General features: G+C 45.6%; 1 protein-coding gene and 1 long non-coding RNA gene across 2 annotated transcripts; one reads left to right on the forward strand and one right to left on the reverse strand.

The window, feature by feature from the left end:
• Positions 1-1,528: 1,528 nt before the first annotated feature.
• LOC308571130 (keratin, type I cytoskeletal 19-like) lies at positions 1,529-11,575 on the forward strand. The gene is made up of 8 exons (XM_081166546.1): positions 1,529-2,184; positions 5,491-5,573; positions 5,848-6,004; positions 6,730-6,891; positions 7,334-7,459; positions 7,797-8,017; positions 9,496-9,518; positions 11,186-11,575. The coding sequence occupies exons 1-8, from the start codon at positions 1,609-1,611 to the stop codon at positions 11,320-11,322; spliced, it is 1,485 nt and encodes a 494-aa protein (XP_081022672.1). The 5' UTR covers positions 1,529-1,608; the 3' UTR covers positions 11,323-11,575.
• Positions 11,294-12,780, reverse strand: LOC308571493. The gene is made up of 2 exons (XR_014001489.1): positions 12,636-12,780; positions 11,294-12,515 (listed from the first exon to the last, which is right to left on the reverse strand). It is a non-coding gene; the product is annotated as an uncharacterized lncRNA (long non-coding RNA).
• Between the last annotated feature and the right edge of the window lie 171 nt (positions 12,781-12,951).

A 12,951-nucleotide genomic window follows, 5' to 3' on the forward strand; every position in this document is an offset into this window, starting at 1 on the left:
GCTGCTCTTGAACAACCCCACTCACTTCCCAAAAGAGCAGACTTTGCAATAAGGAAAGTGATGGGAAAACACAGTGGAAAGTGTGACAATCACATGATGCAATGCGGAATAACTTCCCTGCGAGGAAAGCAGAATGATTTTTCAATAAACATCCAAATAACCACACAACAAGCTTTTCATAAACAAATCAGGAAGAACAGGTCGTCTGGAAGTGACCTTTGTGGCACTTCTCTTTCTCTGTCTCTTAAAAAACCTCTGTCCCTTCAAGTATTCAGTGCCTTTTAAAATGTGCCCTCTATCATTTCCCATTTGCAATTTTCATCTGTCTCAGGCGAAAGATTTGATTTTGTTTGTCAAACCCTGAAGGAGGAAGAGGCAAGCAAACTAATTCATTGCAAACTATCTTCTTGGAGCTTCTCAGACACAAGATTACCTAGAAGAGAAATGATGGGCTCTTGCACCACCTCCAGTCATTACCATGGGGCATTCCTGAAAGACTATGTTTTGCATTTCCAGAGCAGAGGGTGTTATCTCCAAAGTCCTGTGTCCAGATCTCAGCACCACAGTTTAAGAAGGTGGTTGACAAGCTGGAATGTGTGCAGAGGAGGGCAACCAAGATAACGAAGGGTCTGGAAACCAAGGCTTATGGGGAAAGGTTGAAGCTTAGCCTTGAACAGAGGAGACTGAGAGGAGATATGAGGGCCATCTTCAAATATCTCAAGGGCTGTCACGTGGAAGAGGGAACAAGCTTGTTTTCTCCTGCTCTGGAGGGTAGGACATGAACCAATGGCTTAATGTTGCAAGAAAGGAGATTCTGACTAAACATCAGGAAGAACTTTCTGATGGTAGGAGCTGTTTGACAGTGGAAAGGTCTCCTTGGGGAGGTCTCTCCTGGCTTGGAGGTTTTTAAGCAGAGCTTGGATGATCACCTGTCATGGATGCTTTAGCTGAGATTCCTGCATTGCAAGGGGTTGGGGTCCCTTGGGGTCCCTTCCAACTCTATTATTCCACAATCCTGACAGCAATTAAGATGGGAAGGGGCGAGGAAGCAAAGTAAATGAATCGTGAATTACTTGTTAAACGTTCTGGGGAGGGAAAAGTGTTTTAAGTGAAAGGCATTCCTGAAAGAAGCTGTGTGCGTCTGTGGCTATTATGCTTGATTATAATAAATTAATCCCGATATGAGATGAGGCCAGGCATGGCTGCAGACAGTGTTGCCCCCCCCCCCGGTTAAATGAATAAAAAAAGAAGGGAAATGTGATCTGCACACTTGGCACTGCCTAAAAATAACAGTGAGGCGCCCTGAATGAAACTTCCATTGTTTAACTGGGTTTTTAAGAAGCCGCCACACACACACACACACACACACACACAGAGGGGGCAGCCCACCAAGGGACAAGTGGCTGCATTTCAAAGACAGCACATCATCTTCACGGAGCCTCACCTTTGAGGGTGTGGTTTCAGCAGGGTGTATTCTGCTGTGGGACAGAACACGCCCTGTGAGGAGTATAAAAGGGAGCCGGCTGACACTGCCAAGGCCAGCTTTTTCCATGCTCAGCCAAGCCGAGTAACAGTCTCACAGCTGAACTTCCATTCATTGCTGCCACAATGTCTTTCTATCAGAGCTCCTCTTCCTCCTACGGTGGTGGTCTGGGTGGTGGCATGGGATCCAGCCGCATCTCCTCTGGCCGCTTTGGATCATCCAGCATCCATGGTGGAGGTGGCGGCCGTGTGTCTTCCTCCTCCGTTAGGCATGTCTCTTCTGGAGTAGGAGGTGGTTATGGAGGTGGGATAGGAGGTGGGATGGGAGGAGGTTTAGGAGGCGGCTATGGCACTTCCTTGGTTTCTGGTGGTGGTCTTGGCTACGGCGGTGGCTTTGGTGCTGGAGGAGGCTATGGAAGTTGCTTTGGTGCTGGAGGTGGAGGCGGCTATGGCTTTGGGGACTTTTTGGGTGGGGGTGGCGGCGGCGGCGGCGATGGAGGCCTCCTGAGTGGGAACGAGAAGATTACCATGCAGAACCTGAACGACCGCCTGGCCAACTACCTGGACAAGGTGCGTGCTCTGGAGGAAGCCAACACTGAGCTGGAGGTGAAGATCCGAGAATGGCACATGAAGCAGGCTCCCACCAGCCCATCCAGGGACTACAGCCACTATTTCAAGATCATTGAGGACCTCCGTGACAAGGTAAGATCATTCATAGAATTGTAGAGTTGGAAGGGACACTGAGGGTCCTCTAGTTTAACCCGGTGCAGTGCAGGAATCTCAGCTAAAGCATCCATGACAGAGCCCCGCCCAACCTCTGCTTAAAAACCTCCAAGGAAGGAGAGTCCACAGCCTCACGAGGAGGATATGCCAGGGATGAGAGATGGCTTTCTGAAGCTTCCAATACTTTGTTGTTGTAGAAAATGGCAAATTTAATCACGATGTATCAGATATCATCATCATTCCTATGATGCTTACAACCCATCTTTTGGCAGGAATCTATGGTACAATTCCTGATTTGGATTGTGGAAGTAATTGTTTTTATTATGCTAAAATAATAATAATAATAATAATAATAATAATAATAATAATAATAATAATAACAACTGATAAACGCAACTGATTCGAAAAAAATGAAGTTAAGGGACATCACAAAAATAGCGAGACATAATTAAAAGTGTTTAGGACCAAGCCCAGACTAATTTAATTAGGCTGTTTGTGAGACAGAAAAGCAAACAGCGACTAGTCGTTCACTCTGATGTGCATAGCTTTGCTGCAATAAACTACTGAAGTTTCTAACTTTAGTACTGAACCAGAAGATAAGTCATGGAGAAAACTTCACTTCTGTGTTAGGAAAAGCTTCACCACCTTAATTTCTGACTATGAGACTAATGTTAAAAGTACAGGAGTAGAGACTGTTATGGTACTGGCCAATCTATTCAATGAATTTACTGTTGTAACCTGGGATTTACCCATCACCCTATCTGCATCCTAGGCTCTGGGTGTGTTTCATGCCATGCCTTGGGTTGGCTTAAGCCCTCAGACCTGCAAGTCTTTTACCTTTGATTCTGAATAGTGCAGAGGGTGGTTGTGGTTACATAGCAATGAAGGAAAGGAACTGTGTACAAGTCCCAAGGCACTCAGCTACTGCCCCATAAAATCCGAGGGACTAGGTTATAGAAATGTATGGCTGTTTGGCACTTGTTTGAGTGCAGCCTGATGCCTTATTGCCAAGTGACAAACCAATCACTTAATGAACGAATCCCACTGAGAAGCATTGTGTTTAAGGGGAAATGAAGACTCTGACACATTTGCTCTGTGATGCCTCACTACACATGCAAGTAAACATGGGATGTTGCAGTCATCAGTGGGTGAGCATGCAGAAGCAGGCAACTGACCCTAAACTTCTAGTCTGTGTCCACCATTGCTCCTTGGAGCTAATAAACTGATAACTTGATTGCATTATTCACTTCACTAGGTCTTTATTAGTAATAAACTAAAGGAATGGTCCATGATGGGAAAACGAGGGGGCTCTATTTAGTCCTGGGGTGGGGAACTTGTGGCGGTTGAGATGTTGCTGGGCTCCAGCTTCCATCGACCCCAGTCAGCATGGTCAGGGATGGTGGAAGCTGTAATTCAAGAGCAGGAGGTGAGCTATCCCTGCTTTAGGTGAGCTATTCCTGCTTTAGGATGTCATTGGAAGGAAGGTCTCCCTTCTGTCATTCACTTTTGTCCAAATGTTGAGGGACTCCATTCTCCATCACTCCCAGCCAGCATGGCCCAATGGAAACAGCAACCAAAGGACCACAGAATCCTCACCCCCAATTCAGACCACTGATGTTTGCTTTTGTGGTGTCTATTCAAACAGGCCCCAAACTGGAAACCTTCCCACGCGTATATAAAATACTGATGCTCTTGACTGTGTCATCCACCACTTCTTATCACTGAGAAATGGTGTCTCTGCTGTTCTCCATCATTTTCCTATGAAACTCTGTTAAGACCAATACAACCCTCTCCAATATTAGAAGAGGGCAGGCACACTGCTGTTTAGAGCTTCACTGTGAACTCATTTCTTATTCCTCCCTCATTCATCCTCACCAACAATCCTGTGGAGCAGATCATTTTGTTTCCCTTTAGACTTGGATGAGCTAAGATTAATATACCAAGGGCATCAAGTCCAGCAAAACAGAAGTCAGTGGAACTTAATTGCACAATAAATGCCCAGCCTGGGAACAGCTAATGTGGTGCCCTCCAAATGTTGTGGTCTGCTTCTATCAGCTACAGCCACCATGGCCAATGGTCATGGATGGTGAAAGTTACAATCTACAACATCTGGAGTTCCTATTGATTTCAAGGGGCATGGAATACTTTTGTTAGATCTTGAAGTCCAGACTGGCTTGAGCAGAGTCTGAACTCAGTTCTTACAGGTCCAGATCCAATGGACCAGATCCACTGGATCACAGCCATAATTAATTTTGCATTTATGAAAGATGTAGCAGTGTACCTTTTAAAGCAATATATAAACCCATTTTTTGAAAAAAGTTTGCATTTCATACGACTACATTTCAGGAGGAACAGCTTCTAAACGCTGCTCTTGCATCATTTAAGGTAGAATTCCATGTCATCCTAGACTATTTCAAAGAGTCCTTGGGGAGTCATTACCCCCCATGCCAGAAGCTACAATCCCATTCTAAGGGCTGCATATTCTCCATACCCTTAGATATATGGCTGGAAGTCATAATAATTTTATTTTAATGAAATATTAAGAAGTCTGCCAGTCAATTATACTGCATTATAGATTAACTGCACCTAAACTTATTCAGTCAAGGGCTCACCTGTACAGGAATGGGTCTGCTACTTTAATTCGGATGGCTCATCTTCTACTGAAATACATAAAACTGCCCTTGGATGTTTGCCAAGAAAAAGATGACAGACAACTGTTTGGGTGGAACATCCTTTATTGCAAAGGTTGGAACAAAGCCTCAGTTGGGTCCCAGACTATAATTCTCTGAGGGGGAAAAACATAATGTAAAAAAAAAGAAGGAACAGATCACACTATGCCAGATGGGAGGATGCTTAGACAAGCCAGGAAAGAAATTAGGTTAACTAGTTTTTCCTCAGAAAAATCCTAGGCAGCTGAAGAAGTTTGTATGAATTAATTTCAAATTTAGTCATCCAGAACAGCCTTCCCCAAGCTGGTGATCTCCAGATGTGGTTGGACTACAACTCCCATCATGCTTGACCATTGGCCAAGCTGACCGGGGCTGATGGAAGTTGGAGTCCAACAACATCTGAAGGGCACCATGTTGACTAATGTCAGTCTAGAATATCTACTGCCCTCTAGATGCAAATTCACAATCACTAATGTTGATGTCATGACCTGTACAGATCACCCACTAATTAAGTCCCTGACAATTCTCCACTTGAACAACCATTGCATCCTCAGATGATGAAAAATGTTTGCTAACATTCATGGGCCCTCCTCTCTTCTCTGTCCCTTTGGTATAGATCCATCATGCCACAGTTGACAATTCAAGGATTGTCTTGGAGATTGACAATGCCAGGCTGGCTGCTGATGACTTCAGGCTGAAGTAAGTTACTTCACTATTCTGTTTTTCCGCTATTCGAGGTCTCTCACTGGGGGAATGGAAGTGAGAGAGGAATGAAGGAAAAAGGAAAGGAAGTGAGGGACAGAAAGTTTTGGTGGAGGGTGTATTTAAAATATCAGCTGAAAGAAAACCAGAAGGGGAGGGAGGGAGGAAGACCTCAAGAAATACACCTCAAGCAATACAGGTGGCAGACTTTGTTGGAGAATGTTTATCACCCATTGCTGACTTTTTCCTTTTTCTTTTTTGAAACCGGCAGATATGAGAATGAGCTGCACCTCCGCCAGAGCGTTGAGGCTGACATCAATGGTCTGCGCAGAGTCTTGGATGAGCTGACTCTGTCCAAATCTGATCTGGAGATGCAGATCGAAGGGTTGAAGGAAGATCTGGCTTACCTCAACAAGAACCACGAGGAGGTGAGTGAAGGAAAAAGAAAGGGGCAGGGAAACTGCAGCCAACTTTACAATTCAGTTTGGGGGCATCCATTAAGAGGTGTTGGGTCTGCCTTTCAATGTGAGCGTCATACACAAAAGTTGCATGAATTACATAAGACAATAATCCCTACAGAAGTTCATAAACAGGGGCCCACAAGTGGCAAAGCAGGGGCTCACCAACGGCAACCCCCCCCCAAAAAAAAATTATGAAACTTACCATATGAGCTGACCATTCCTGACAAAGCTACTGGCAAGAGAGCACAGAGTGCCTCTTTCAAAATGGCGCCAGAATGCATCTTGGGGTGCAGCATCAATGTCGTGGATCAGAGGGAGGGGTTGCAACAAGCTTACAATCCCTCACCCACCTTCTCTCTTGCACACATGGCAGGTTACTCCTTCCCTAAAAACCTTCCCTGAGCGGCAAATACAAAGGGCCACAATTACTTTCCCCCTTCAGGAAGCAAGAAAGCCAGGCCTTCTTGACCAATAGAAACAATGGTTGGGTACCAACCATTTTTCTGCACATTTTTAGCAGAAATGTGCGCAGCCCTGTTGCATGTTGCCATTTGCTGTTGATCTCACGAAGGCCATTCTACACAGCAAGGCTTCCAAGTACATCACGACTTATTGCAAAATGCTGAAAGGTGCAACCCGTTGCCTACTGGGGGAATCCTCACCTATGTCCTCTCCCTTCTTGCCCTACCAAGCTAATGAAAGAGTACAACACTCAACTGACGGGAACCGTCAACGTCGAGATGGACGCCGCGCCCGGAATCGACCTCACCAAAGCTTTAACTGAGATGAGAGAGCAGTATGAACAACTGGCGGACAAGAATCGCAGAGATGCGGAAGCCTGGTTCTTCTCGAAGGTAGGGTCTTCTCTCCTAGGGACTGGGGTCGCTTTACCGAAAGCATATTGCCTAGTTCAACAGATCACTTTCAGGGTCTTGAGCCCCTCCAAAGAATCTCAGGAACTGTAGTTTAATGAGGACTCTGCTAAAAACCCTTCTGAGAGTTGGTTTTCAGGGCCCCCCTCTAAAAAAAGGAAAATGTGTATTAACACAGTTCCATCTCTGACCATTGACCATGTTGGCTGGGGGTGATGGGAGTTGGATTCCATCAATATTTAGAGGGCCCCTGGTTCCTCATCCCTACTATACCTCCTTAACTGGGATGAAGTCCCATTCAACACAGTGTGACATTCATAGGTTTGCACTGTCAGTCTGGCGTATGTATTACTTATAGCATGATTTTTTCCCTTTTCATTGTAAAGATTCCCAGCATGAAACTTTTTCACCCTCCTTCTTTCAGACTGACGAACTGAACCGCGAAGTGGCCACCCACACGGAGCAGATACAGAGCGGCAAGAGCGAGGTTTCGGAACTGAGGCGCACGATACAGAGCCTGGAGATTGAGTTGCAGTCACAGCTTAGCATGGTATGTGGCAACTTCCTTGAATGAAGTTGACTGACAGATAAAGGGCCTACGAATTGCCACGCTGGGGTCACTCCAATGGCATAGCTAGTTGGCATATTTTGTCTATCCAACATGGCCAACCAGACGTCTTAACGGCACAGACATTCCCAACGGAAGTAGGTAGTGAGAGCTACCCTCACCGTTACTTCCTGCAAGTATCAGTAATCGGCGATACTCAAACTTTCATGAGATCTAGAAACACCGACAGATAGAGCGTTGGTCATCAGCATTCTGACAGAGGTTTGCGGTTTGCAGTGTTTGTAGATTTCTGGATCTTCTGCTTTTTCTCCCTCATTAGAAAGCTGGCTTGGAAACCAGCTTGGCAGAGACAGAAGGACGGTATTGCGCTCAGCTGGCCCAAATCCAGAACCAGATCTCTGGTGTGGAAGAGCACTTGGCCGAGTTGAGGAGCGACATGGAGCGCCAGAACCAAGAATACAAGATGCTCATGGACATCAAGACACGGTTGGAACAGGAGATCGCCACCTACCGCAACCTGTTGGAGGGCCAGGACTCCAAGTACGTAACTGGGCAATCAGAATAAGCCACCAAAGGGGAGAGATCTCCCAAAGGCTTCATCATATGTGATGTTTTTAGGTGTGCATCTAAAACAGTGTTTAAGGTCCTCCCCCATACAAATGTAAAGCATGATTATGAGAAAGAAATGCTTGAAATCAAGTGTATCTTATAGATGTTCTCTTAGAGAGCCAGTGGCAACTTTTGGAGTATCCAGTTAGTGACAAATCAGATTTCTTTTTAATAATCATAATAATAATAATAATTTTTATTTAGACCCCACCCTCCCCAGCCAAGGCCGGGCTCAGGGCGGCTAACAAGCAATAATAAAAACAAGTTGAATGAATACAACTTAAAAACAAAATTAAAATACAACATTAAAATATTGAAACATTAAAATATTAAAATGTAGCCTCATTGCAGGAGGAGAAAGGAAAAGAAAAAAGAAAGAGGGGGAGGGAATCAAATTGGCTCCAAGCCAAAGGCCAGGCGATGCATAAAAATGGCCCTGATTTTATTGGCCCCCCTCTTAGAAACACCAGTGCTGAGACTGATGTCAATTTCATTTTTAGAATGGGAAGAGGTGTGCAAATTCTAGGTCATCCCTAAGACATTGAAAAATGGTGTGCCTGCTTTTCTGACCTGTTTTCTGTTTCTGCTGCTTACTCCGTGGACAGTGGGGCCTGCCCCCATGTCTGTTATTCTAAAGGTGTAGGTTGCCTATTTCTATCAATAGCGATACTAGAAGTGACACCCATTGCATCCTAAGAACTCAAGCCCTGGTGGAGCAGGCAAATGGCCCATCTAATCCAGCAACTTGTTTGCACTGTGGCCAATCAGATGCCTGTGGGAAGCCTGCGAGCAAGAGCCAAGCATGAGAACCCTCTTCTCTCCTGTGGCTTCCAGCAAGTGGTGCTCAGAAGCATGACAGTCTCCAACCATGGAGGCACACCGTGGATAGCAGCTGTCAATCGCCCTCTCCTCTGCGAATTTGTCTATTGCTCCATCACTTCTCTGTCCAGTGGGAGGGTTAGGGAGAAACCTTATTTTACCTCACTGAAAACAATGACCATAAAAAGTTTTCAGCTTTGTCTGACTTTAGATTTACTTTGGGGATGTGGTGTCCTGTGATATCTCAACACTGAGAGTGGGTATTTTCAGCTCTTCCTGTCCTGATGTCTCTGCTGTGACCTTGCTGATGTCTTCTTTCCCAGGGAATAGTTTCATAATTTGGGAAAGGGCAATATTGTGCATTACAATTCATTTTGCATTCTCTGTTAACTACCCACATTATAATAAATCCATTATTCCATGGGGTCAGCAATCCCAATGGCCAGCCATATCAGAAGGTGCCCTCCTATATCTCAAAGCATCTTTTGTCCTGCTGTTTCTGACACATCTGGGGACACAGATTCCCCAGGGCAACTACTATTGCTCCTAATCGTCTACTAATTGCCCTTTCTTTTCCTCCTTCTTTACAGGATGACAGGATGGTCAAAGGAAGGTAAGGATTCCCACTGCCATATAAAATATATTTGTGAAGTGAGCCCGGGTGGGTTCTTTTGCTGCAGAAGATGACTTGCAGTGCTGGTCTTTGTTGCTGGAAGGCTAATGATACTACACGCCCCAAGAGGGAGCTGCAGAACCATAGTCAGATATATGCATTGTATATAGAAGATCACAGGTTCAAATGTTCAGCCTTCAGTTAAAGCAGGAGCAGCCAAAATAGTGCCCTCAAGATGTTGTTGGACTACAAATCCCATCAGTCCCAGCCTATGGTCAAGGATGGTGGGAGTTGTGGTCCAGCAACATCTGAAGGGTGTCTACCCTTGAGTGAAAGGATCTCAAGGTTTGGGATGGGAAATATCTCTGGCTGAGATAGTGGAGGATTTCTTATCAGTCCATGTGAGCAGCATTGGTTTGGTCTAAGGCAGAGGTGAGGAACCAGTGACCCTCCAAATGTTGCTGGACTACAACTCCCATCATCCTTTGCCATTGACCCTCCTGGTTGAGGCTGATGTGTGCTGAATTCCACAGCCTTTGGAGAGCCACAGTTTCCCCACCCCAGTCCTGGAGCAAAACTGCACAATATGTTAAGCATGGGTGCTGCTATTGAATATGTATGTCAGGACACTGACATGCACGGGGAATGGGGACTGAATTTTCCACCCCAGTTCTGCAGTCACAGCAAAAATTGCCTTCCACCCAAGTTGCATTTTGCCTTAGAAGGAAATCTTGCATTGGCATGATATGCAGTTTGTCTCAAAGTTGTAATGCTTCTTCTAGCTTGTTTCTCCAAAAAGCTTCTCTATACAGTACCTAGAGACCTTTCAAGCACACAGATGCACATCACTTCCCCTTAAAACTTTGTTAGGCACTTGCAACTGGGTAAAACCCTCGTTTCTTGAGACTGAGAGTTCTAGGTTACACAAGCAAAAAAACAGCAGTCTGTACTCCTTCACCCACCCATTTTCTCAGCCCCTAACTACACTGTCAGAGTCATTTGAGTTATTCTAACAGGGATGGGGAAACTGTGTCCCTCTGGGCATAACTGGACTCCGGCTCCCATCATTCCCGATCATTGGTCATGCTGGCTTGGACTGGTGGGAGTTGGAGTCCAACAACATCTGGAAGGCACAAGGTTGAGGAATGCTGGTATACACAATCTTGGAAGCAAAAAACTGAAGAAGATCTGGGAGGTAATCTAAACCACATTCACACTATACATTTAAAGCACTATGACACCACTTTAACACACCATGGCTCCCGATCCCAAGAATTCTGGGAGTTGTAGTTTGTTCAGGGTCCTGAGAGTCGTTAGGAGACGCCCTATTCCCCATTTGCAGAGTAGTTTCACAGCCAGTCCCTCCTCACGGGGATCCAGACATTTCCTCCTGGTTTGAAGATTTTGGGGGTGTGGGGGATATAAGAAAAACCTGCAATCCTGTACATACTTACCTGGGAGTTAGTCCTATTAAACGTAGTGGGCTTTACTTCCAAGTAGACATGCATAGGGTAGACAATCAGAGAAGGAAGATTACTGTCTGACTTAAAATGGTCACCATGGCACGCTGTTTATGGAATTAGAAACCAGTGAGGATTTGAGGTTGTATGCAACGCAGGGGTCTCACGATGTCCTTCATTAATACGTTCTTCCACTCTTTCTCTCAGGATCCCATGGTGGAGGTAGCATCAGCTACCACAGTAGCAGCAGCGGTGGCGGCAGCGGCAGTGGCGGTGGCAGCGGCAACTATGGCAGCAGCACCACCATCACAACCAGCAAAAAGCACTCCACCAGCAACTTCTGAATCTCCTGAGGAACGACGCTCCGGTTCCGAAAGCTGTGCTCACCTATGGGGAGAAACCTGCCCGCAAGACGCCCACAGCTCACTGCGAGAAACGCATGCACCCCTCCTTGCTTTACTCAAGTGTGCCTCGGCTTGGCCACTTTCTTAACGGCATCCCCTCACCGGCTTTGCCTTCCTCGTCATCATCATGACAGATGCACGTTTTTGTAACGCTCTCAATAAAGAGGGTGCCTCAAGCTCTTTTTGCAAATAATCACGTGTCGGGGTGTTTATTGGTAGCTCCATGAAGCAACTGGGTTTTGCAATTGGGGCCAGCCGCCTCTGTTGACATCATCCACACACACACACACACCACAAAAAAAGGATGGAGGGGAAGTCACTTATTATTTTATTGCATTTATATCCCACCTTTTCCTCCAAGGAGATCATGGGGGTGTACATGGTTCTCCCCTTCCTCAATTAATCCTCACAACAACCCTGTGAGGCGGGTTAGGCTAAGAGGCAGTGACATTGACCCAAGATCGCCCAGTGAGCTTCAAGGGCCAGTGGGGATTTGAACTCTCAGCCTCTTGGGTCCAAGTCCAGCGCTCTAGCTACTACAGCACACTGGGTCCCACCCAACTCCCCCTTTCATACTGAAATTTGAACCCCAAGAAATTCAACACCTTGCATTCATGGAACACAAATTGCATATTTCCTACAGCTGAACTGACTTTGATGCCCCCTTCATCGACCTAGGATCTCTTGTAATAACCATTTGAGGTTTTTTTAATATAGTGATTATAACCCCCTGATTAAATCAGATTTAATAGATGGTTTATTGAAGCAGGGGGGGGTTGTACTGTAATGGCCACATTCCCTCAAGGGAAATCTTTCTGGAGATGGGTGGAGCCAAAAGTGAGTGGCCTGCCATCACTTCTCTTCCTCTTTCCGCCAATCCCTTCTCTCTTCCCTCTGCCATTTCCTCCTCGCCCCATGAGATGCTGGGGGAAGGGATAGATTAATCTTGCCCCAGAGGCATGAACTGATTGTTTCCAGAGGGTCCTTCCCATCCATTGCTCCATCCACTCCATGTTTTCACCATTGCCAATGGTCTGAAATTAAAATTTTAAGTGCCTCACCGCCTTTCAATTGCTCTATCCAGGTTGGGTCCCCTGCCCAACTCTCCTCCTGTCTCTATGGGGCTCCCACCACTGTATGAAATGTGGCTTAGGGCTGCACATTCCCCACCCCTGTCTCAAAGAGGGGGCGGGGGAAGTAAGCCAACTCTACTTCTTGGCCATGATCCTAGAATCCAGTTTATAAAAGACAACTCCCGCTGTAAAGCAGGTGAGGGGTGCTCTTATTTGTTTTATGAAAAGCAAAGAAAACAGCACACAAAAATCTTGGAGAAAAACAAGGTCTATAAAATGGGAAAGTCAGTTTGAACAATGGGGTGCGTCAAAGAACCTTGAACAGGTTAGCAGCCTTTTCACTGTCATGCCTCTGTGTAATTCTGAATCACAGCAATGGCTGTGCCACATGGCTGATATTATTATTATTATTATTATTATTATTATTATTATTATTATTATTATTATTATTATCCAGGCTAGCTGAAAAGCCAGAGCAACATAAAGGCTGTCTACC

The sequence above is a fragment of the Podarcis bocagei genome, assembly GCF_964188305.1.
Source record: "Podarcis bocagei genome assembly, chromosome: 13".
Taxonomy (NCBI): domain Eukaryota; kingdom Metazoa; phylum Chordata; class Lepidosauria; order Squamata; family Lacertidae; genus Podarcis; species Podarcis bocagei.